Below are 26,261 nucleotides of genomic sequence, written 5' to 3' on the forward strand. Positions count from 1 at the left end.
GGGAGACGGGCAGCAGACGCCGGCAAAGGGCAGAAGCACGCGGAGCACGCCCGGTGCTCTCGGAGCCCGGGGGTCGGCTGCACTGCAGAGCTGGGGACACGGGGTGTTCATCTGGAAGGGTGTGCGGGGTAGAGACGGGAACAAACCTTGGTTGCCATGCTAAAGAGTTTGGACTTTGTCTTTCAGGTCAGGGGGCTCCTTGAGGTTTTTGCACCCGAGTGTGGAGCTCACCGGCAGAGGGTTAGAGGGAGACAGACTCCAGCGAACGGGACAGGTCAGGAGTGTACGGGCACAGGGCAGGCTCGTGGGGGGCGGGCCTCAGACTCCGTCTGTGCGTGAGAGGCAGGGACAGGCTGAGCCTGCGGAGCGAGCCCTGCGCTGGTGCTGTGACCTCTTCGTCTCGCTGGCTTACAAGCACCCAGGGCTCAGTGCTTCCTCATCCATTTCACAGGCAGGGGAGTCCCCAGTCACACGGCCGGTACACAGAGGAGTGCTATGTGCCCAATTTCTCAGACAGGACACAGGAATAGAGTTGGCAGCTGGCTGAAGAGGGTGTGAAAGGCAGGACAAAGTCAATCATGCCTAATTATGCCCATCAGGCTGCAGATCTTGCCTAATGAAAATATGAACCCAGAAGAGCACACAGGAAATGCAGAGCCCCCTCCCAGGGTGGCAGTGTTCCCTGCGTGTGGGTGGGTCCCCAGCAGAGCCACAGGCCTGAGGTGAGCCCCTTACTTGGCACGAGCTTTGGGTACACGGTGTTGTGGCACCTGCGGTCAGGTCTGCCGAGGTTATTATATTGATAAGGGTCAACAGTACCCCCTGGCAGGTAGATTTTGGGAGCTGGCGTCCTGCAGGCCTGACCATCAAGCCAATGCTTACATACCTCTCATCACTGGGTCTCCCTGAGGAAACGGGTCATGTGGTCGGGTCGCTCCCCTTCCTTCGTCCATTCAAAGGCAGCAGTAAATTTGTCTCAATGTCCCCTCAGCTCAGGGGCAGTGTTAGTTTAGATGAAATAGTGTCCCCAATTCACATAAAAATAAAGCACAGAACTTATATGCATGTATGTGTAACCAATGGACACAGACAACAATGCTGAGGATGAGGGTGGTCGGGAGGAGGGTGTCAATGGGGGGAAAAGGAGAAACATCTGTAACAAAAATAAATTAGTAAAAAAAATTCTTTACAAAATAGTCACTGAAATCACTTCAAGGCAAATGGCCACTCTGGGAGGAACACAACCACCTTTCTTAATTAATAGGACTGTCAAGTAAACATGCACTTTGTATATTACATTGTCTCATGGTCCGTAAGTCCAATAAGGACTAATTTCATCTTCACTGCGGAATCCACGTATTGAAAATTATTTCATCTCACACCAGAAAAATAACTTGACTCATGAGTCAGAGATCAAACTGTTCTTGTCACCGGTGAGTCCAGACACTGAGTGGCCCTCTACGATGGCGAACTTGGTCTATAGGCTTGAATGTTATGGACCTGGACTGGTCCTCAGGCGTGTTTAGTTTTCCTCCACTGCTGTCTAGAGGGGAGGAGAACAGAGCCCACACTGAACCTGCCTTCTCAGACTCCCCTAAGCAAGTCCAGATAAGGGCACAAAGGTGCATGTCCTTCCGACAGCACGCGGGCCACCGGCATGGCCCGTCTCTGCAGAGGTCCCGGACCTGCTGCAGTTCACACGTCGTAGCCGTGACAACTCAGCCGTGCACAACATGCCTCGGATTGTGCCTCGTCTGTGAGATGAGACTCACAAAGGCCACGCGGGCAGGAGCAGCAGGACTCTCCCCGACACACTAGGAGAGCCAAGGACCAGACACATGTCCCTCTGCTCTGCAAGACCACGTGCCTCCTACCCTCACCCACACGCGTTCCTAACCAGTCCTTTCTGCATAGATAGAAGGTGACTCCTGATTAACACAAACCCGGAATGCAGACGGTTGGGCCAAAGGAAGCAAACCCAGCGCCACGTACGTGGTAAGGGCTCTCTGGGAGTCCCAAAGCCCTGTCCACGGACAAAGTCAGTTCTCGCCTTCCCCTCCCTGAGCTGAAATGTGTTTCTGAACACGTCCTACACCGATTTGTCAGGTGGGATATCCCTGATGGTGATATCCCCTGTGCTTGCTCCCTCCCAGGCGATGCGCCAACAGAGGGAAGACAAGTCGGCCTCCAGAGGCCGGGGCGCGGAGCACATCCAGGCACCGAGCGCGTCTGAGCTCAGAGCTGGCCGGCCCAGCCCCCTCCCCCCAAGCTCAGTTGGCAGCCCCAGAGGCGGACTGTTGGTTTGGGTGAGTGGAGTCCCGTTTCCCTTTCTCAGAGGTGGCTCTAGACATTTCTAGAGTAGACGGGAAAGTGGCCCTGAGCTAGGAAAGTGTACTCCAGGTATCTCAGCAGAAAAGGAGAGTTTTCTAAAAATACCAAAAAAAAAAAAAAATTGCTTGACAAGTCCCAGGATTAAAATGACCCAAATCACCACCTGTCAGCCAGAGCTAGAAGTCAGTTCAGCACAACGAGCTGCACCTTTCTGGAAACTTCCTTCTGGTCCCCTCTGGCATGCATAGGGGTGTGGGGGTGGTGGGGGTCTTGGGGGATCCAAATAGCCTCTTTCCTCAAGAGCCTACATCTCTTTAGAGAAGTTGTCATATAGACGAATAATGATAATATATCCAAGGCCAAATGGAATCAGTACCTAAAGCAGAAAAACAACTTGGGAGAGAGAAAGGGGAAAAAATCAATTTTAGCTGGAGAAAGGTCTTTTAGACGAAAGGGTTCTTGCACCCAGCTGGAGCAGACAGACGCAGGGAAGGACAGTCCCAGAAAATGACATCGAACATGCAAAGGCACATTCTCAGGAAATGCCAGGTGCGCTCAGGGTGGAGTAGAAAGAAGGTAAACGTGGGCAATTCTCAGAAACACAAGGTATGGCTGGAGGGCATGGAGCCCTGAGGGGCTCACCCAGGACTGTAACTGGCAGAATAAACAACGGTCACTAAGCACTCCGGACGGACGTGCAAGGTTTCGCCGTGGCCCCCGGCACCTCTGCCGGAGTGCAGACCCCGGGACGAGCTCGCCCCCGGGAGACTGTCAGATGCTCCAGGTTCATGGCTGTGAGCCTCAGTCTCAGGATTCACTCTCGCGAAGGTCCCAAGAGGCCTCCCTCCCAGCCGCCGTGCAGACCCAGAAATACACGGCTCTGCTGCTGCACCTGTGTGCTCATCAGACCTACTGCTTCATTTCTTCCTTGTCTCTGAAGTTGTTTTTAAAAAATCCATGTGCTTCCAAAACTTCTTCCCAAGCGTGCGTCCAGAGCCATGGTTCCCTCTGCCTGGAGGCGGGGCGGGAGGAACGGCTGAGCTGCCAGCGTAGATGATGTCAGGAGGGGTCACTCGGTTTAAAGGCAGAAGGAAACAATCTTACGTTGGACTCGCAGGAACACACCCCCTGGGGATCCGGAGGCTCCGACCGGAAGACAGAGGGGTAACGTGTCGCTTCCTCCGTAGAACACTGAGTTTCAAACACATGGTGTGGGAAACGCTGAGAAGCAAGAGTGCCAGGTACACTTAGGGCCCAAAGCGGGATTTTCAGCAGCTGGACGTGAACCAAATAGAAGGGCACAGCTCATTCTCTCAACAACCACGTTTATGCTGCCACGTGTCAAATCCCTGTCCCCAGAAGGGCTGCTCATGTCTCAGGGACATTTCTCTTCGTCCTTGCATGACACCCGAGGAAAGCGTCTGTGTCTCACCTTCCTCCCTCTCTGCTCCGCTCCTTCCACCCGGAGACAGTGACCTTTCGTCATTTCTGACACTGCCCACGTCTGGCTCAGTCGCACAGGCCCTCCAGGTCCCGGCTCAAATGGAACCTTCTCCAAGAGGCCTCCCCAGGCCAGCATCTCTCTCCAGCTCCTCCTCGGATCTGGGTCCTTGTGGCACATGCAACCACTGGATAGATTTGCTGGGAGAGGCTCCTGGGATTCGTGGACACCATCAGTGTGAGCCCTGCTGGAGCGATACTCTGTTTCCACCCTGGCCTACTCTGTGCTGTCGAACAACTTTACTTCCACTTAAGGCTGAGAGCACACTGAAGCTTTTAATGATGTCTGCTTCAATAGAACCATTGCTATTTTCTTTTCCTGTGTCAAGGAAAGGAGTGTGGGAACTGTTCTGTGGGGCAGCGGCGACTTGCCGAGCGTGTAACAAGTAGGCGCCCGCAGGCCGAAGGCACACAGCCTCACGTCCGCGAGGGGCCTCCTCGCTGCTCCGGGGCCGGTCACCTGCTTATCCCGGGCATTGACCTTCACTGTCTGCATCCGATGAAGGTCTCCTAGAGTGTTTGGAAGTGAGCTTTTCTATTTTTAATTGTTTATTTTTTTATTTTTTTATTTTAGAGAGAGAGGAAGGGAGAGGGAGATATATAGAAACATCAATGAGAGAGAACATCGGTTGGCCGCCTCCTGCATGCCCCCGCCCCTGGGGATTTGGCCCACAACCCGGGCATGTGTCCTGACCAGGAACCAAACCAGCGACCTCTTGGTGCAGGGGTCAACACTCCACCACTGAGCCACACCCGCTGGGCTGAGTTTTTCTTTTTTTGATAGAAACAGGGCAAGTTGTCTACTAATGAGTGAAATTGCTCATACTGATGAGTTGTAAGGTCACTTGTGTTTGCTTCATCCTTGCTCCTTAAAAGGGTCTTCACAGACATTGGGCCATGAGTCGCCAGTGACGAGCAGCTCAGGCCCCAGCCAGGCTCAGGCACTGGCCTGTCCCGCCATGTCCTCCACTCCCCTGGATCCATGTCCCTGGCTCTCCGACAGCCAGATGCTGCCTCAGTTCTTGGTAACAGGCTGAGTGGCAGCCTCGCTGGGAATCACTGCTTCGCTCCCTGTTAGGCGCTTCGCCTGGACGTTACTGTCACTCCCACGGTGACAGTGCTGAGCGAGGCTCCTCTCGTAGCCTCAGGCCAGGGCGCCCCTCGGTGGTGGAGAACCCCCTGGGGGAGAGCACAGGCCTGTGAATCCCTGTGACCGTCTAACTTTGTGCTTCGAAGGCATCCTCTGTTTCCTAAGTTCAGCTTGATCAAGTTTAGCTGCAAGGTGTCCTGTTGCTCACCTTGTATGAACTGGATCCCTTTACCGGTGGGAGCCGGTCGTGGTAGCATTTCAGACGTGCAAGAACTTTCTGGATGGGACCTCTCCTGGCCCCTTAGCCTGGTTCACTGTTATCCAACCTTTGATCTCAGCCGGGGGTGGGGGTGGGGTCTTCTCCTGATTCCTCTGCCTCCCCCTTTCCCTACAGGCGCACCTACTGGGTCTGACGCTCCCTGGCGTGATCATTTTATACACTGACGTCGTCCTCAGGACGTGCGTGGATCGTGGCATGTGTATGTGTGAGGATACGGGTTTACTGTCTTCTTCATTCATTAGACAGTGAACTCCATGAGGACAGGAACCTGACCCATGTCACTGACCCCTGGACTCCCAGCTCACAGCACGGCGCTGGGCATTTAACAGGGCTCACGCAGTATGGACCGAAGTGTTGGAAGGAGAGAGGGAGGAAGGAAGAGGCAGATTTCCTCTCCCGGGGCCACCGACCCGTGCGGAGATCGTCGGTGTCTGCACGCACTTGGCTGGAAAAGGGAGACTTCGCTTCGGTCGGAACCTCCAAAAGGGTTGCAGCCCCCCCAGAGTTAAGGACCACTGAGTCACGAGGATCACATCCACTGACACACCTTAAACAAGATGTGAAATACAATAAAAATGAGTCTCTTTCTTTAGAAGTTGCTTCTAAACAGTCTCGAAAAGCAGAAGGAAGAACACAAGACAAACCCGGTGGAAAGACTCACGGACCTGCAGCAGCAGAACGAACGGGGAACTCCGCAGGGCCAGGCGTCCCTGGGTCGTATCTCTAGAGCTGATACTGCAAACCAGGAAAAACTTCGAGGAGAAAGGGGCCACCATTCTGAAATTTACATATTCCTCTTTAAAAGACCGGTTGGGAGAAATCACTTTATTTAAAATTCAGCCTACATAAATATTTTTCGAAATGAAAATAGACTGTAGTATCGTTGACCCTTGAACAAGGTGGAGGTTAGGGGTGCCGACCCTCACACAGTCAAAAATCCACGTGTCACCCTCAGTTGGTTCTTTGCACCCACAAATTCCCAACCTTGGATGAAAAATACTGCTTCAATCATCAGTTGGTTGAACCCACAGATGAGAAACCATGGATACAGGGGACCGACTGTACTTATTGAAAAAATTTTGCAGGTAAGTGGGCTGTGCACTCCAAACACATGTTATTCAAGGGTCAACTGTATATGAATCATTTGCAAAATCTGAGTGTCTTAGCTCATTTTGGAAAATGAAGACCATTTAGGGTCAGAGTTGGGCTACTAAAGGGAGCTATTACCAGATTGTGCACAAGCTCTGGGTCGAATAAATTTTTAATGGTTTCAAATCCCGGCTCTTCGTCTTTCTTGCCTGGTGACCTTGGGTGATATTCTCAACTCCTTCAAGCTCGGGGTCCTCACCCACACAGGGAACAATACAGGCAGGTGACGCCCTTAGCGGCCACCTGGCACAGAGGGAGCGCTCAGCCGTGTCAGCTCTCGCCGGCCCTCTTGTTCCAGAGTTGTCCACTGTTATTAACACTGTCATACCGGATTAGGCTTCCAGAGTCCCAGGCGTGTCACGCATGTCAATCATGCAGCGGGGCGAACACGGTCGTCGTGACTTTCTACCACCAAATCCAGCATCTGTAGTTGTGCAGCCCCCTGTTTTCAGTCAACCCCTGAAGCTGGCTCCTTTTCACCCCTCGGCACTGAATACCAACCTCCGCCTTCCTCAGACCTTGTCTGCGTTCAGGGCGATAAATCCTAACGGTGGCCACAGAACGACGGGTCAGTATCTGCTCAATATCTTTCCTCCCTGGCTTTGATGGCAAAGACAAAATGAAGACTCCAATTTCCTGGTTTCCTTTTCATATGGAAAAGCTTTCCGGGGTTCTGAGCGGTCTCCTGGCCCGTATTCTTTGAGCAGCTCAAATGACCCTACCTTCACCCTCACACATGGGCCATTGGCGTGGGCTACAGTGAGGAAACCAGTTCACCCTCTCTCTCTCTCTGCCTTTTTAAGCTCCGAACTCTAGGTAAGACAGTAAATAAAGATCACAGAGAACAGCTCTTTCATGTTAGAAGAATGATTAGTTCCAGTATCGTCACCAGATTTCCCTGTTTCCTCGCAAACCATCCACTTCTCTACTCTGTGCTCGTTGACCAGGCTCTTTAAATGCCTGGAGCCAGGGGAGAGGAAGCGGATTTTTACAGACACATCCTGTCCGCCGCTCTGGGCGCCCTGGCCCGGCCGTGGCTCTGGTCGTCAGTCCTGAAGGCAGGGAGAGGACTCAGGCGGCTCTTCCTCCGCAGCAGGAGCTCCGACTCCCTCCGGTCCAGCCACAGAGCTGCCTGTATCCAGTGTTCTCTCCCCTGCACAGGCCGGGCGCTGCTCACCTACCGAAAAGGGACCAGCGTGGCTCTCTCTGAAAAGTATTTCAGTGACCTGAGAACTTGGACTCTGGATTCTAATTCTGGCTCACCCATGGCCCAGTCCAGCCTCTGCGGGGCCTGGCCTTCGGAAGCAGCGGTAATGCCAGTGCCCTCTTGCTTACAAAAAAGGCAGAATGGTTTGCTTGGGTGCCTGTACTTTACACACTAAGCAAAACCACTGGGTGCCAATGACCAGGTGGGTCTAGGTGGGCATATGCTTAGCTCCTGGCCCCTGTACCAGGGACCCACCCTGCAGTCTCATTACTGACATGTGGAGGTCGACGTAAAGAAGCAGCCCTGTCAGCAAAGAAAAGGTCTTTGAGGACACAACGTCTCAGAGAAGAGAGTCCCCAGGGGACTACACAGGCCAGAAAGCTGTTCTTGGAATTCCTTCACCTGGTGCAGAGGTCCTCCAGGCTCTCCAGCTGTGGGTCCGACCCCGGGCGTCACCTGGGAGCGGGTCAGAGATGCACGTTCCAGGCCCCCAGAGACACACTGAATCCGCCCTCGGCACAGTTCTGGTTCCTGCAGAGTCTGAGAACCAGGACCTAACTCGAGGAACACGTAGCGTGTGTGTATACACGGAGACCTCAGGGACTGCGAATGAATGAGAAGTCTTCAGCGTTACTGAAGCATGTCCAGCATAACCAGCTCCCACATAATGGAAAAAGTGAAGTGTCCCCCTTCCTGTCTGATGGATGCTGGGGCATATCCATAATGACCCGGGTGAGGCCTGGGCCTCCTGCTCCCTGTCCACGCCCCTCGTAGTTGACGCCGCCGCTCCATGGAATGGGTTTCTGTCAGCAGCCTGTGCCAGGCTCTCTCTGGCCTGCACAGCTTCGAACATGCAACCTTCTATGGCTGGACTCTTCCCCCTTTTCTCTTCCCCAAACCCTACTTCTTTTGTGCTGCTAGACGCCACATTTGGATTTGGTTTCAGCTTAGGAAGTCACCTCCTCCAGGAAGTCCTCCCTGGCAGGTTCTCATAGCATGCCTCCCAGTGTGCACTCTGTCGCCCTCTCCCACTTGGCTGCACCCCAGCTCGGAGCCAGAGGCTGTGGTTACCGCACTGACAGCCAAGTCTCCAGCGCCTTGAACAGTGCCTGGTGAATTTTCATCGATCAGTCTACTGTGACTATAACATAATCAATTTTTATAATAGATAATATATACCAATTTTACTATTTTTTTTTACTAACTTTTAGAGACAGAGAGGAAGACCAACAGAGAGAGGACTCTCGATTTTGTTGTTCCACTAATTTCTTGGTTGATTCCTGCATGTGCCCTGACAGGGATCGAGCCCACAACCTCGGCAAATCGGGACAATGCTCCAACCAACGGAGTTACCTGGCCAGGCCCTTAATTTATTATTGATGGATTTCATTGACTCTTACACATGGGTCATTGACCATTAGCCTAGAAATGAGGCCTGTGGATATAAAAAAATAATTCAGCATTTTCTCTCTTAACAGAAACTGTGTTGTTGTATTTTTTTTTTTTAAAGATACACACACTCCTAAATACTTGGTCCCTGGTTGAACCACTGCCCGCTCTGGAAGCCAGCGTGTGAAAGCCTACTGCTCCTTTAACTTGCCTGAGCAGAGGGAAAGGGAGATGAAATGCTAGATTTCCAGTAAAGAGAGAACAATGCGGAGGACGATCCAGGAACACGAGAGCCTGCCTCCTCTTTCATATTTGCACACTCTCCAACAATTTCCATTTCTGCTAGCTCGACTGGAAAGAGTCCAAGAGTCCTGGTTGCTATCAAAACAGCACAGCCCGAGCTCAGACTGAAGCCCTGTCGCTGGTCCCGGAGCAGCAGGGCCCGAGTGCCACCCCGGAGCAGCCCAGACACCAGCTGATCTCTCAAGCCGCTGTGCCTCAGGGAGTCACAGAGCTATGCTCACCACACATCGACGTCCCAACCAACCTGTGTCCTGACCGAAGCCAGCCCTCCCTGGGGGAGGGGGTGTCCACAGCCAGGACCATCCCTGTGGACACTCCTCCTTGTTTCATTGACACTAACTAGGGAGTTCTGGGACCCACATGCGTATCCTGATTTTTATTTTTTTTAAAGGACAATCTGAAACCACAGGGCTCAGGCCTGTCCTCAGAAGGACCACTGGACTCGGTCGGTGACATGGCCAGATGAAGTGGACTCCGTGGTCATCACCCCGCGTGGGCTTCACAAGAGAAACCTCATCCAGCAATTTGAGCGACATGTTGGTGATAACACTATCTCCATTATCCTTAATATTTCACAATGAAAAAAAAAAGGAAGTTCTGAGGTGTTAGATCCCTCTCCTGTGGCTACCGTCACTTCTCCCTGACTTCAATCAGAAATCATTTAGATCAGCTCAAAAAAACATGCAGAATGAAGTAAAATGAAAAACAGTGAATGAGGAAAACCGGAAAGGTAAAAATGAAACCAGGATTGAGATTAGTTTTAAAAATAGAAGCCATCCCCTGAGGTTCTGGACGCTGGATAGAAACGGGCCACAGACCTGCTCTGAGCTGTCGGGTCCCACCAGCCAGCGGGGAACACAGTCACGTCCTGAAGTACTTTCCCCACAGGACAGAGCCTTGGGTCTTTTTTCCGAACCTTGCACGACTCAGTTTGCATACAGTATTAACTAACATTATTTTCTCTGTCTAAACCAATAATACATGAGAAGAAAATCAGGCAAGGGAACGCTATAGCAAGAAGTCATAAACGGCGGAAAAGATCTAAACCTCAGCGCTCAGAAGCCCCTCCCCCTCAAGAGTTTCCCAGAAAGCGATGCTCCTGACTGCAAGGGGTGTTCCAGTCACAGTCTGGTCATTGTGCACAGGTTCACGTGTGATCAGACACCATCAAAGGAGGTAAAGAATGTTAACAAAAAAATAAAAATTTTTAAGTTTAGCATACATTCCTCCTTTTCCTACACTCAGTGTTGTCCTAGGACAAAAACAAAATAAAATATATGAACTCCTTCTCTTAGTCTCTGCTGTCCCTGGGGATGCATCTGATTTTTCACTAAGTTAAGAGCATTAATTACACCCCCCCCGCCCCTCACACCTCCTGCTCCTGTTCAGCACCATCAACTGAAACAATGTGTACAGAGCATACTGTGGACATTTTCATTGGTTCCCTTATAGTGTTTGGTTTGCTTTGCTTTCTTTTGCTTTTGTTTTTTAAAAAGCGTCAGTTTCCCTGCAAGATTGGAAGAGGCTCTTCCTGAGGGGCCTAGAAACGACCGTGGGAAATGAAAGAGAAAGACTTCATGTGTGGCACCAGGCAGAACAGGTCACATCGAAGGCAAGCTACACACCAAATAGGTGTCTACTGCAGAGCAACGAGCTAATATTTTTAACAGTCTTTTAAAAAATTTAACAATTACGGGTGTAATTGTTTTACATCAATTGCTTTACAGCTTCAGGTGTACAGCACAATGATCAGACGTTTTTAGAATTTACAAAGTGATCCTCCCCACACCCCATAAGTCTAGTCCCCACCCACTGGGCAGCACACACAGTCGTTACAATAGTATCAACGACATTCCCTGGGCTGCAACTATTTTCTAACTGCCCATTTGTACTTAATGCCTTCACCCTTTTCACCCAGACCCCTCCCACCTGGCAGCAAAATACTATTAATGACAACGCTGCCACTGGCTGGGCGCTTGCCTGGGGTCCCTCCCACCTGGGTGCCTCCTGCAATCCCTTTGGGCACCCACAGGGGAACCAGCCTGCCCAGTGCACCCAGCGTGGACCCAGAGGTGACCTCGGGTTCCCAGGGCTGCTCGACAACCATGCTACACTCATTTTGTACCATCCTACCCATTGCTTTGTTAAAAAATTCATTCTTTTTCCTGTTCAGACATTCAACATACATGTTTTGAGAACCGTGTTAGGTGCTTGGTATAGAATCATGAACGAAACATGAGCTCCAAGGAGGCTGCAGTTTCGTGATGATAAAGATTTTTAAAAGCAGACATTTACAGCATTTTTTTTTTAAATTTCACAGTTTCTTTTCCTTTTTAATTAATTTGTTTTGGTTACAGATGTTTCTCCTTTTTCCCCCATTGACACCCTCCTCCTCATCCCCATCCGGCCCCATCTCTAGCTCTGTTGTCTATGTCCATGTCTGTGGTTTATCTCTTCCCCCGCCCAACACCCCCTCTTCTGTACCCTACTTCTATGTCTCTGGGTCAATTTTGTTCATCAGTTTGTTTAGTTCATTATATTCCACAAATAAGTGAGATATAGCACATTTTTAATGCCTAGAAAGACCAGGAAAGCACAGTGTCGTGGGACCTCGGACAGGCAACCCCGGCTTGGTGGAGTTACATCAAAGGATACAGAAAGGGCAAATTAAAAATGGTGGAGAAAATAAAGCCCAGTGCTCAGATTTCACTTTCTGTCACTATTTTAAGGGCAATAAAGCCAAAGACAACCGAAAATTGCTATCTATGTATAGCAGTTGTCTACTGCTGTGTAACAAGGTTAGTGGCTTTAACAATAAGTTTGGTGGCGTCAATCAACACACACGGTCATGTTCGTTTCTGCGGATCAGGACTCCTAGCACGGCCTCGGCTTCGGGTCTCTCAGGCTGCGATCAAGGTGCTGGCTGGGGCTGTGGCCTCATCTGAACCTCGACTGGGGACGGATCTGCTTCCCAGCTCCCCTGGTTGCTGGCGGAATGCCCAGCACTTTCTGAGAGTGGCAGTCACGGCGGCCTCCCTCTGGTCTTGGCACAGGCCACCCCTTCCAGCATCGGACCTGTCCCCTGCCCGCCCGAGCCGGGCCTCCTCACCAGGCCTTCCCACGCGCAGTGGGCTCAACGCCAAGGCGAGCTCCTCGCAAAGGCTTTGCTGTCCACCTGATGCAACCTGCAGCCCCCATGACTGTCATTCTCCTCACAACTGGCAGGGACCTGGTTTCTTATTTGTATCGTCTGCCCACCCTCGACTGTGAGTTCTAAGAGGGAAGAACTCTTGTCCCTCCTGTTCAGTCCCAAATCGCCACACCTCCAATGGCAGCTGTCACATAGCAAGTGCTCAGTTGAAAACTGTCCAAGGAGTGAAATAAATACATTTTAAAACCCTCCTTGGAAAGCTCACGGCAGAAGCAGAGTATTTAAAAACCCGAGTGGACCACGGCGGACTCCACAGTCAGCCCGGCAGCTCTCGCCAAGTTCTCTGACAGAGACCTGAGAACAGATGCCCTGCCAGGCTGGTTGCTCGGGCCTCCTGGGTGGCCTGGAATGAGTCCCCCTCACCTCTCTGTGCCCCGATGAGCTGTGAGCAGGGAAACGGAACGAGGAAAACACTCCTCGCGTGGCCTCCCTCTTGCGGCCTCCCTCGCGTGGCCCCGCTCTGGTGGATGAAAAGGGTTTTCCACTCACACATAATGAAAACGGAATGAAGTCCCGCCCGACCACCTCTTGTTTGCTAGAAATTAATCAAGAATTCCCCTAAGCAGCCACCAGAGATGCTACAACATACTTCGTATTTTACCTGCAATAATGACACTTATTCAAATCTGTGTTTAAAAGCCTCATCTGATTGCATCCAAGAATGCAATTTTCTGGGGAGAAACACGGCAGGATGCTAAAAAGTTTATGCTGAAAGTAAACTCAAATGTGAAATGGAAATCAAACTGAAATTACATTTAACCTGGAGCCAGGCAGCTTGTGCAGGGAAGAATTAACTTTGCCCAGAGAGCTGGCCTTGGCCTTGGGCTCCGGGGGTGATCGGTGTGCCCCTGGCATGTGGTAAGAGAGGTGACGTTTTTGCCTGGGGGCCTTGGCCACCAGACCTGCCAACAATGTGATTTATGACGGGAACTTTGGGCCACATGACAACAGTCCTAGCATCCAAGGAGCTGTGAATTAAAGGCACTAACACAGCCTCCAGGAGGGGCTGAGACTAAAGGTCAGCCACCCGGGCAGCAGGCGATCGAGTCCCAGTAAAATCTCCAGACACCAAAGCCCAGGTGAAGGTCCCTGACTGGAAACACCCCAGGAACAGTGTCGCACACTGGAACCAAGAGGCGCTTTAACGCCTGCCATGGCTCCGTGGGTGGACACAGCGGAGCTCCATGGACCTCCTGGCCTCCGCCCGTGCGTCCCTTCCGATCCTCATCCGGACGCTCTCCCTCCAGCGGGGCCTCACCATGAGCCGGGCGCATTCGCTGAGCTCTGTGAGTCCTTCTAGAAAAGTCACTGTACAGTTGGCCCAAACTGTCTTCAAAGGTTAACCAACCTGTTCAAATAGGTATGGTTTTCTTTGTTTCTTCTTTTTTAAAAGATGGTGTTTGTTTCATTTTATTGTTGACACTATTTCAGATGTCCCCTGTTCCCTCCATTTGACCCATCTCCACCCAGCCCGACCCCTCCCTCTGGCCATCACCACTCTGTTGTCTGTGCCCAAGGGTTATCCATGTATGTTCTTGGGCTAATCCCTTCACCTTCTCTCATCCAGTCCCCTCCTCCCCTCTGACTTCTGTCAGTCTGTTCCATATATCTATGCCTCCTTTTTTTTTTTCCTCACCCAAGGATATTTTTCCATTTTTTGGACAGATAGAGTGGGAGGGAGAGAGAGGAAGAGAGAGAGAAACATCGACGTGAAAGGGACACATCGAGTGGCTGCCACCCACACGACCAACCAGGGCCGGGGACAAACTGCAACCGAAGTACGTGCCCTTAGCGGGAACCGAACCCGGGTCTCTCCAAACCGCAGGCCGACGCTCTAACCGCTGAGCCAAACTGGCCAGGGCTATACCTCCTTTTGATGTGGAAAAATTAAACATGAGAGGATTTGGGACTGGATAAAATGATACCCCAAGCACCCTCATACCTTTCTAAGTGCACATATGCCTTGCCTTTCTGCTTTAGCTCCAAAAAATTAGACTAACTAGGCAGGGCCCTTCTGAGCTGAAGTCCGGGAAGCTGGAGAGCAACTTAAGGCCGTCCTCTTGGGTTAGTTTGATGGGTCAGACAGAGAAGCATCTCCCTGCGACTGAGGTGAAGAAGAATGAATGGGAACCCACCTGGCGGAAGCCTCGGGGAGTGACAGGCAGAAAGAACGTGACTGGTGAGAGTGCTGAGTGGTGCCAGGGCAGAGGGTCAGTGGCCTTGGCAAGACCAGCCTGTTGGAGGTCAGTTTTCCTCCATGAGAGGAGGCTAATTTGAGGTCCCAAGATAACTGCAAAAGACCAATGTCAAAACATCTATGGGTCGAACTACTGCATCAGCAGATGGCAAGATCAGAGAGGAGCTGAGGGAGAGACCGGAACGGCACGTCCAGGTTGTGACTGGGCGGAGGCAGATGCTGGAGGTGACTACCAGGCAGTCAGAGCAGAGGACTCATGCAGTGAGGAGCAGGGACAGCCCTTGGAGCATCGGAGGTGGACCAGGGGCTCTGCTGCTCTGACCAGTCATTTCCAGGAAGGACAGAGGTGGGTGCGCTTCCGACTGTCAGTGTATAAGTGCTATGGGAACAAAGACGTAAGAGGGACTTGGAATTGGGGGTAGCAGAAGTCACAAGTGTATCAGAGAGGGTGAAGAGGAGACGGATGCTAGATAGAGAGATACAAACATGTTCTGAGCGCCGGGTGACGCCGGGTGAAATGCAAAAGGGTAGAAAAGGCATTCTGCGTTCCCCAGTGAACCCAGGCTCCAGTTCTGCAGAGAGACTGTGGTGGTGCAAAATAGCATGCATGCTAAGTAATAATAAACACAATCAGTACGTCGAAGAAACTGGAGGGAGAACTTTGGCAGAGGCTTGGGTTAAAATCGGAGCTGCACCTTCATCTTAAATCAATGTAGAAAATGAGGGCACCTCAGGCAGGGACATGCACGGACCCAGACACATAAATGTGCATCATATATTTCGATGCAGTGACAGGAGACGGTAGGACAGAAGTTTACAAAAGAGAAAGAGCGCGAGCTAATGAGTAAGGAAAACATTTTGAAACTTAAGGATGGCCCTATCAGGGCTAAAGTCTAAGTGGTGCAACTGAGCTGTGTACTGCCACCTGGTGACAGCATACCTTAATTACAGATTCAGAGTGACTACTCAAGAGCCCTTTGCCAAAGAAAAAATAAAAACATTACGCATTCAAAGGAACATCTCAATTGATTTAGGAGCCTAGCTCCAATGGCCACTTGGGACAAGCATTGAAAGATATAAACAGAATTGTTCCAAGTATGTTCTTCTTTGAAGCAAGGGAAGATTGACTTGATTTTGTTTACAGAATAGCAGCTACCGTTATATAATTTTCTCCTATGTACACACAAACGTAAAGTCTGGATTCCTTGCCTAGATCTCTCCTTTTGCTTTATAATAAATGACTAGTTTCCTTTAAAAAAAAAAAAACCTCCGTGAAGTGTGTGATCTGGCCCTGGAAGGAAGCCCTGGCCACCCCTGGACGCCAGTCCACCCAGCCCCGGGCTCCGAGTCCAGCGTCCTCCTGCAGCACCTCCCACTGCTGCCCCCGCACCTCCGCAGGAGGAGCACATCTGCGAACCCCTGGCGGGCGTCCCTTCAATGCCTGACAGCTGTGAAAACCACTGCGTGGAAGAAAAGAACATTTCCTAGACTGGGAATCCCCAGACACTTCCCCAAACCCAACAAGCGAAGAGCTCGGGCTCCAGTGAGTCACGCCGCCGCGGGGGCGGAGAGGAGGTGGTCCTGACATGGGGCCGGGCTGCAGGGCGGCCGAGCTCATCTGCGGGACTTTGTGAAATCCGGGCCGCCCTGGCTCCGGAGCCCTGCTTTGTGGGCAGGTTACATCCACGTGCGACCATTTCATCTAAGATTTGGGTCTGAGTTGGGCAAAAAGCCCATATTTGGTGCTTCCTACACCAGCCCCAAATACTGGAGGTCTTCTCTTTCTCGGTGTGTCGCACACGGCCCAGCTCAGGCCCTCGCCTCTCTCCGTCCACAGGCTGCCCGATGCCGGTGGGGCCAATGCGGCCTGAGTCCACAGTGGGGAGTGGATTTCATACAAGCTGTCGAAATCTCAAGGGAGCCTTGGTGGGGGTGTGTGCCTATTCCTCCTGCAGTTCCCAGTTGGCATGGGAGACACAAACAGAGAAGGTGACATGAGGCTGGGAGGGGGGGGGGGGGAAGTAAGGAATGAGAACATAGACATGAACATAACTCAACACCTTCCCCTCGGAGAGCCTCCGCGTTAATCCAAATATAATTCCAACTACTGCGCATCAATGTTTCCACACTGTACTACTTCTCTATCTACTGGAATTTGCTCCGTAACACATCAAACACTGATTGAAGAGGACCGTCTGATTTAAAAACAAGGCACTCAGCAACTCTAGGACTTATCAATGTAGCCAGTTAAAAGTTTGATATGATTCATAATTAAATTATTTTGTACCCAAACATATTCAATTAGTTAATTACAGCAAATTATGCTGATCATTAAGACGTTACTAAAATATTACATGTGTATGCCAAATGAGGCCATGATGGGTGAAACAAATTTGTGAGGAAGAAAAGCAACAAAGCTTAAAAAGCTTCCCAAAAGAGTCCTGACCGGTTTGGCTCAGCGGTTAGAGCGTCGGCCTGTGGTCCAGACAGACCCAGGTTCAGTTCCTGCTAAGGGCGTGTACCTTGGTTGCAGTTTGTCCCGGCCCTGGTTGGGTCATGAGGGTGGCCACCACTCGATGTGTCCCTTTCACGTCGATGTTTCTCTCTCTCTCTCTCCCTCCCACTCTATCTGAACAAAAATGGAAAAATGTCCTCAGGTAAGTATATATAAAAAAAAAAAAAGTTTCCCAAAAGAAAAAAAATATATATATATATAGGGTTGGCTTGCCCTGGCTGGTATGGATCAGTGGCTAGAGCACTGGCCACCCACCGAAGGGTCAAGGGTTTGATTCCCGGTCAAGGGCACTACCTGGGTTGCAAGTTCGATCCCCAGCCGTGGGTGGGGTTATGCAGGAGGCAACCAATCTATGTGTCTCTCTCACATTGATGCTTCTCTCTCTCTCCCTGTCCCTCCCTCATTCCACTCTCTCTAAAAATCAATGGAAAAAATAACCACGGGTGAGCATGAACAACAGCAACGACAACAAAGGGTTGGCAAATATGTAGTCATTTCCTACTCACCTACAAAGCTTTTCAAGTTTTTAGACAATAGACAGTTCACTATTTAAAATATTGAACTGGCTCAAAGACCAACGTAAGAGTTTTAAATCCTAGACATCTCAAAAGTAAAGTCTAATTCACCAAAATTAGAATTATTTTGACCTTATAAGAAAAGCTACCTCACATCTGTCATAGAACTGGCCCCTGGGACTTGCCATACACCTCGGGAAACCCACAAAAAGGTAACATTCCCTGAGAAATATCTCTGCTGCCTCCCTTCTCGAGGTTACAAATACGGTCATGCTCGGAAGGTTGAATTTGTATGTGATGAGATTTTGTTCTTTGTCCTTAAAGGAAAATACAAATATTTCTTTGGAGAATGAGAGAAAAATGAAAGGCATAAAATTCATATACAGTTTATGTGCGTGGCCACCTGTGACATCAAGACAAATCTGCTTAGTTCTGTAACGACTCATAAAAAGCTCACAGCCATGGTCATGACTGTGTGTTCAAGTTCTTTTTAGGAATTCCACCAGTGACATAAAATGTACAGGACAAAATGTCCAGGTGTGAAGTATCCTGTGATGGCTACTTTCTTCTTTCCAACGTTACTGAAATGCTGCACAATGAACACGTATTATTCTCATAAAACAAAAACAACAGAAAAATTTAAAGGACCTCAAAGCAGTCTTCTCTGACACGATCTCATTTAGTGTCACAAAAGAGAAATGGTTCATTTTAAAATAACGGTTCTACGGATTCATCAGGGAGAATCCATCTAATCGGTTCTCCACGATGTGAGACGACAAAGTATCAAAATTCAGAAAGACAAGTGGCTGAGCCAAGGGCCAGATTCTCCACAGACAGGACGAGACACAGACCACACCTGGTACCTGTATTTGCACCTACCACGTGACAACACAGACTGCCCATCGACCTCCTCCCCGGTGGCTATTGTCACACCTATTCTACGGTGAAGAACCAGAAACTCAGCTAGCCAGCAGGGCCACACGGCTAGACGGCAGAGCTGAGATGAGGTGCAGCCTGGCTCGCCCAGCGTGGCATCTCTGTCCATCGCAGCCTGAGGACTCCCTAAGGTTTGGTCCTTCCCGGATAACCCCTAAGAATGAAATTGCCTTTTCACGTGGACCCTGTTTAGTTCCTTCCTTTTCCACATGTGTACTTGGCAGAAAGAAAGAAACTCAGGTCCACCAGACTTTGCCCCTCAGTGGAAAACCCATGGAGACGCATCTCTGGGTTGGGGAGGGAGACCCCAAGCAGGGCGTGGGACAGGCAGGATGGTCAAGCTCTACCCTCTCGGGAATTGTCTTCAACACATTCCTGCCTCTTCTAGGAAGGAGTGGCTGACTGCGGAAGGGTACCCGGCCACCACACCATGTGCAGGAGAACTCAGACTCGCCTCCCACCACACCCCATCCTCCAACCTCGATGCACAATGACCCCAAGAGTGTTCTCATAAGCACCCGAACTTGATGCGCCAGGCCCCTTCGACAACCGAGCGACCCCCACTGGGCTGCTGTGGCCTCTTCTACAGGCAGAAGGCGAGCATCTGCCTGGCCACCTCGCAATTCCAATTCTCTCTGTTCCTGTCCACGCTGTTTCTCACGACTTCTGCCAAGGTGCTCATCAAATTCCTGCTTGCAGGCCAGGGATCATAATACAAAATAAATCACCAAAGGGAGAAAAATAGAAATTTGAAGAAAAAAAAAAAGAACTAATCTCTGCAGACTTGCTCTCCAATTTTTGTTTTCAACACATTTTTTTGACATGGGATGAAGACCAAAAGCGTAACCTGCTGGGGCCCTGGGAACAGCTTAGTCTTCCTCGTCTATTTTAGACAGACAAGGGCCCAGTCGAACTCCGCCATGGGGGTAGGGGAGCTTCCACAAGAGGTCTTACACTTGTCAATCATTTAATTAACAGAAGAAGTAACAGCAGCCGACAACTAGAGAGCACGTGGTAGGTGGGGGTGCTGGGTTGCATATGTGCATGTATGTCCATAATCTCCCTGCACCTGAATGGCAGCGCCTCAAGGTAGCTTCTTTTGCTAGCCTCAGTTTTCAGACAGGAAAACGGGGGTTTAAGAGCGTAGATGATGGCTGGAACCTGTAGAGCGGGGCTGGACTTGTCGTCCCGGGAGACCGCAGAGTTCTTAATTGCTACGCTCCACTGCTTCCCATCAGACCTTCAAGTGATGGGCATTAGCTCCCGAATAAAACCTGGTCGTCCTGCCCAGCTGCATCCCTCGCTCCACAGTCTTGCATTAAGATCTTTCCATTTCAAGAGAGAAGAGGTGGGGTCCATTTAGGGGGTGGCACGGGGAGGAAAAAGAAGGGGAAACCGGAGGATTCGAATTATAACAGGAAAATGGATTGAAAGGGCCGAACGTATGTGTTGGAGCCAAATGGTTTGGCAGATGCAGCCACGCTCGGGGATTTGTGATGACAGGGACAGTCCTTTTTCCACCCCACTTCGAGCTGCCTTTATAGAACTTTATCTTTTATGTCCAAAGATCAAATAAAAAAAGATCACATTTAATGAGAACTAAGGGAAATAAACTGGTGGCAATTAAAGAGTAAAAATAACTTCTCTGTGGCTTCAGACCACAGGCGGCTGCCGGTTCTAAGAGGCACAGGGAAATCACTTAAGGCCTTTTAGGCTGTGTTCCTTTTACGTTTCCTCCCACACCCACGGCGGTTACAGTCAGAGGCAGTCACAGGCCTTGAATCGTGGAATGGTGCAGGGAGAAGAAGCACAACCAGGCCAAACTCATCAGCTCACAAATGCAACCTCGTGACGCAGAAGTCAGACCCCAGCCTCCTGCGGAACCGGTTGCTTCGTGTGGGAGGGGGTCCGTCAGAGTTAGAAAAGGTTGCGGAATCTCTCCTCGCCATGAGAGACCTGCCTCCCTCCACCCTCAAGCTCTGACTGCACGCTCCTCTGACTCTGGACACAAGGGCTCGCAGTTGGCCGAGACCTAAGAATCGGCACTTCACCGCCTCGCTTTGCACGTGCAGGTCTGTTTTGGTCTAGATGGTGAGGCAGACCTGAGCTCCCCCTCGGACGTAGAATAACCAGCTACACTCAGACACCCACAGGCAGCCAGAGGGGTCTGTGGGTCCCGCCTCTGCCCTGTACCCCTGCGGCGGAGACCGGAACTTGAGACGTTCTCATCGATCTTAGCTAACACCTGATAAAATCTTGGGTGTCACCAGCTTTCCAATGAATCTATAGACACTCACACACAGAACCGCCTTTAGAGGGTTGTTCTGAAATGCTCTCTGAAATGCCCTAATTTGGGATACAATATGGGACTGACTGAAGACGAGATTGGCTGCTGAACAGAAAGACAGGAGTGTTGACCCTGACCCTTGGGAGCTCTTGCTGTGTACACCGAGAGATTTGACAGACTCTGTGTCAAGGTCAAGGCTATCCTTGGGCTGTGACCCAATGCCATCCCCCAGAACACTGCGCTTACCGGTAGAAAGTAGCATAGTCCACCGTCGAGTGGCAGGTCTGAAACTCCCAGGACTTGAGTTTCTGGCATTCTCGATGGGCTCGAAGCTTTACCTTGACCGTCCCGCGACACAGTTCGGGCACTGGTTTTCTCCGGGGTCTATTGCAGAACTCATTGGACTCTACCCTCCAGGACTCAGCAAAGTCATCCACGTCAAACTTGAAGTTTCCATCTCCACCAATTAAGTCATCACGCTTATGTCCATTATAGTTGCCACACAGACCACAGAGTTTGCCCTTGAGATGAGGGGCAGCCATGACTTCTACAAAACTGTCCCCATCCCAGGATATTTCCAGACCTAGACGAAAAGAAAAGGGATCACTCACTCTTGAGTCCACCAATAATTACCAAGTGTATACATCCTTATAACATATGACTATCCTTTAACAAGGAACACCAAGGGTCTGTCCAAATTCTTGGTTACCTTTTATCTTTGCCATCTTAAGTGTTGTGTGAAATTACATGAATCACTTGCTTGTTAGGACTTAGAATTTTTAAACTGTATAAAGTTCGCCCTTAAAATGATGTATTATGTATTGTGGTTTGAGTTGTAAATAACCACTCATTGATCATGTTGTTCTAGGGTATATATTTTTGCCATTTTCAAGAGTAATTGTGCTAGTCCAAATCATGATTTTGTTTGTCCGATGATTACTCTAATGTGCAAATGCAAAGATGGCAAAGATGATAGTTTTTAAAGTAATTCTTTCTTTATCCCCAAACCCCCCATATGATTACACCAAACACCAAATGAAAAATTTCAAATTATTTGTTATAATGGCTGTATTAAAGCAATAAGGGTATAGCTTCTGACTACATCCTCTTCAAAGGATGGCTTCAGCGTTGGGGGCTACTGGGTCATTGGCAAAAATTCTCCCCATGCTGAATGGAATCCGCAGGACAGCACTGTCTTGTTTACCATGAAAACAATCTCCACTCCGGAAGGAAGAGAAGGCCCTTCTTGGTTTGCTGAACTGATCATCGAGAACAGTGAAAGGTTTTTCTGAGAACATTCATATTTCTCCAAAAATGTTTGCCCGAGGCTTCCAAGAGACACTCCCGGCAATGACCCCACTGGATGGTGGACTTTCTGTGTCACAGAGAACATCCAGATTATGCTGTCTCAGGTGGGTCAACTGCATGGGACCCCATCACACACACAGATCAGTCCGATGAGAAGGTCAAGAAGACATGTCCCCATTCCCATCCTGACGTTGGTGGGAGACATTTCCCGAAGAGAAAGGAGAGGCCTTAATGAAAAGCCTTTTGAGGTTCAAGTCAAAGTAAATGTCAAGCTCTTCTAGTCAAAGAGTGTTTCTGTGTCCCAAACATGTGTCAGAAGTGTTTCTTACTATTGTCCTGGTCACACCCCACCAGGGTCTGAGCCCCCTGTGAGTGGATGAACTAGGAACCATCAAATGCAGGCGACCCACCCAGGCCATGAACACCCAGGGAGCAGACAACAGGTCAATATGTATTTCTGCCCAAGGCCTTCTCCATTGTCACTTTCACTGTCTCCTACAAGTGACCACCCACACACAAAAAAAGCAGCTCTTTTTGACAAAAAAATAAATAAATAAAGTGTTAAATGTGTGGTTTTTACTCTCTTGGGTTTCCGACAGAAACTAGCCTTTCCTTCAGCCAGTTCTGGGCATCTGGAAAGAACGACATGACCTACTCCTGGGAGACTCTGCCTTTGTTCTTACAGCATGAAATTAGGCTGATGAGAAAATGTTCAGAAGGTGCTCAGAAGCTAGGGAATGCGGTGATAGGAAAGGAGAGGGGTTGGGAGAAGGGACGGGATCTTGCTTGGATATAAAATTGGCAGGAGGCAACATCAGAGTGATGTGAGATCCGTAAGAAACGCCCAGAAGTCAGCTTCTAAAGCCAATGTTCCCGAAGTCTGGACACGGTCCAAGAGGAGCGAAGGCGGCCAAATCGCATTCCCGTGAGCCACACAACTGCCGCAAGAAAGATTAAGATCTGGTTAGGGAGGGTTGGTGGTGGAATACACCCGTGCTCTAACACGGGACTTCTCGGGAAATAAACAGAAAGGCCCGTATGTAAATCACTGAATGGTAAATGAAAGGGATGGAAACATTCTTTTCTTTTTTTTTTATCCTCACCCGAGGACATTTTTTGATATTTTGTTCAGAGAGAGTGTGAGGGAGGGAGAGAGAGAGACACATCGACGTGAAAGGGACACATCGAGTGGCTGCCACCCACACGACCCAACCAGGGCCGGGGACAAACTGCAACCGCGGTATGTGCCCTTAGCGGGAACCGAACTCAGGTCTCTTTGGACCACAGGCCGACGCTCTAACCGCTGAGCCAAACCAGCCAGGGCGGGATGGACACATTCTTAGTTCAAGGGAAATGGCCGAGACGCTTTCTTGGTTGAGATAAAAAGCTGAGTACAGAAAAGCAGTTAAATAGAGTTGGGTAAAGAAGCAAGATAGATGGTCGTAAGGAAGTCTCCCTTGGGAGTCATCTGACGAAGAGAAGACAGTGGTAGGACAAGGTGACTGCTCCGATATCCACATGCCGACAGACCTCCCAAGCAGATCTCTGTGAGAAGACGGTGTCAACTCTGACAACCACAACTATCCTACACAATGATGCATATGTCTTCATACCCCGTCATCTAACACAGTATCTGGCATGTAGTATATACTTACTAAATGAATGAATTACCCTGCAAATTGATATGTCATGCAAAGCCAAGGAAATTGCGAATTTCATGCTAGTTAAGACACTGCAATAACAACTTTGAAAAAAGACAAGCAAACTATAATATGATTTGTAAGACACTCTCTAAGGTATAGAAGAAACTCGACCTTCCACGCCTGCGCCCAGGCAGCTGCCCAGCAGGAGAAATGAAGGGGAAAATCAATTTCATCCACACTCGGGCTTTAACAACACAGTCCTGAAGACTTTCCGTGCCGCAACACTTTCCGAACGACAAAGCTCTTCCCTAGACAGCAGGCAAATCCCCTTCTTCCGAGCGCCACAATGGTTGAGAACGTCTTTCCAAAGAAGCTCCAACATCATCACTGACGAGGATGTAATAAATTTGAGACTTTGGCAACTGAGTTCCCAGGAATTCAACTCACAGTAAACAAGGTAATAATCGCTGCGTCCTTTCTTTGCGGTGGACTGGTGGTCCATGCGTACCTGAGGAGACCGCTGTGTTCTTAGGAAACTCTTCTTAAAACTCTTAACATCTCACTCATGAAACATGGTCCTCAAAGAGAATCATCTGTAATTCACTCTCTTTTTTGGGGGGGGGAGGGGGTCATCATTAAGAGGATTTTCATGGCCCAATGCTAGCTTTTGTATTTTGAAGGGATAAATCATTCTGCTCCAAATAGATGCCTTTGTCTGTTGCTGTATCATTGTTTGCATCCATTTACCCTCTATAGGAGTAAAATCTCTGAAAAGCAGATTACAGCGGTGACAGGCAAAAACACTAATAAGTTGTCATTGAAGAAATTGCTCCTCCAACAGATATTTTATTATTATTTTTTTTTATCCTCGCCCAAGGACATTTTTCCTTTTTTTTTTTTTTTTCAGATAGAGTGGGAGGAGGAGAGAGAAGAAGGGAGAGAGAGAGAAACATCGATGTGAAAGGGACACATCGAGTGGCTGCCACCTGCATGACCAACCAGGGCGGGGACAAACTGCAACCGAGGTACGTGCCCTTAGCAGGAACCGAACCCGGGTCTCTCTGGACCGCAGGCCGACGCTCTAACTGCTGAGCCAAACCGGCCAGGGTGCCGACAGATATTTTAAATGGTGTCATTAGAGATGAAAACATCATGGAAGTGTGAGGTGGGTCAGTCCTGTCTGCAGCTGGGACGAGTCTCCCAGTTCTCTGCATGGGAAACCGAGGGGGGTATGACTGGTGGGGTCAGAGGGCTGAGGGCGAGGCACCTGTCCGCGGGGTGAGCGGCAGCCGCCATCCCTCCGCTGTAGGCGGGCCCTCCCTTCTCAGCACTGAGAGTTTCACTAACTTGTTCTTCGCTGTTCCAAGGTGCGTGTGACCCGGCTCCAGACTACTAGCTTGGGGGGTTTTCTTGGGGGCCAGGGGAAGGTGTTCTTTGGTTTGGTGGTTGTTTTTGTTTGTTCCGCTTTGTTTGTTTTGGTTGTTATTGGACTTTTGTTGTCCACTCAAAGGAGAGAGGAGGTGTGACATCAGTAGACACACCACAGAGATGCTTAAACACGGATGGGTTCTGTTTAGAGGCTACGTCAAAGGGAAAAGGGAGAACTATGTGTGCATTCTCTGGGTTCATCGAGTGCAGAACGCGCACGAACCTGGAGAAAACGTATAATAAAAGCCACGTGTGCGTGTTAACGCCTTTCAGGGGGGCCTGATGTAACCCTTCCAGGAAGAGCTGCTGAAGCGAGCAGACGGCGAAAGGAAATATTTTTAAATTCTTCGCCAAGTGCCAAGAGTGGGTGGGAGCGATGGGGTGGGCAGCGCTTTCTCAGGCTGCTCCGCTTCGCTCGGTACCCTCTGCACCACCCCAGGTGTTACCTGGGAAGCAGCTGCCGCCTCTTTCGCCCAAGTGACAGGCCACCTGTTCTCCCTGGCAGGTGATTCCATCACGAAGTGCTGAGTATTTAAACCACAGGGGCAAAGTCGTTCCTCCCCACTTCCCACCCTCCAGCGGCAGGCTTGATTGAAGCTGTTATTCTGAGAAAAGTGCCCTTTGATCATATGTGCTTATGAAACTTACACACACACACACACACACACACACACACACACAACCCTATGGAAGAAGAACCCTCAGAGGGTATTTTAAATAGACAAGCGACAAGTGGTAAAAAGACAATCTCCCTCAGGGGCAGTACAGACTGAGGTGGGTGGGCCAGAGTGGCAAAGGTGTTGCCTGGCAATGCAGTTGTTCCATTCGAAGGACCATGTCGAAGCGAGTTCAGTGGCCGGAGGAATCCAGTCCTTCTCTCGGAAGCAGACAGCCTGTGCGCATCACGGCCTCGGGAAATCGTTCAGCGGAGTGTTAAGGGGGCCACATAAATTACTTGACTCATTGGATGGA

At 50.0% G+C, this 26,261-nt stretch overlaps 1 protein-coding gene across 1 annotated transcript in view; it reads right to left on the bottom strand.

Annotated features, from left to right (window-relative positions):
- Nucleotides 1–26,261, bottom strand: part of BMPER (BMP binding endothelial regulator) — a 227,661-nt gene that overhangs the window by 47,585 nt on the left and 153,815 nt on the right. Inside the window, exon 13 of the mRNA XM_036247202.1 lies at nucleotides 21,157–21,493. Coding sequence (XP_036103095.1) covers nucleotides 21,157–21,493 — 337 coding nt within the window. The remainder of the gene's footprint in view (nucleotides 1–21,156; nucleotides 21,494–26,261) is intronic.

The sequence above is a fragment of the Molossus molossus genome, unplaced genomic scaffold, assembly GCF_014108415.1.
Source record: "Molossus molossus isolate mMolMol1 unplaced genomic scaffold, mMolMol1.p scaffold_m16_p_7, whole genome shotgun sequence".
Taxonomy (NCBI): Eukaryota; Metazoa; Chordata; class Mammalia; order Chiroptera; family Molossidae; genus Molossus; species Molossus molossus.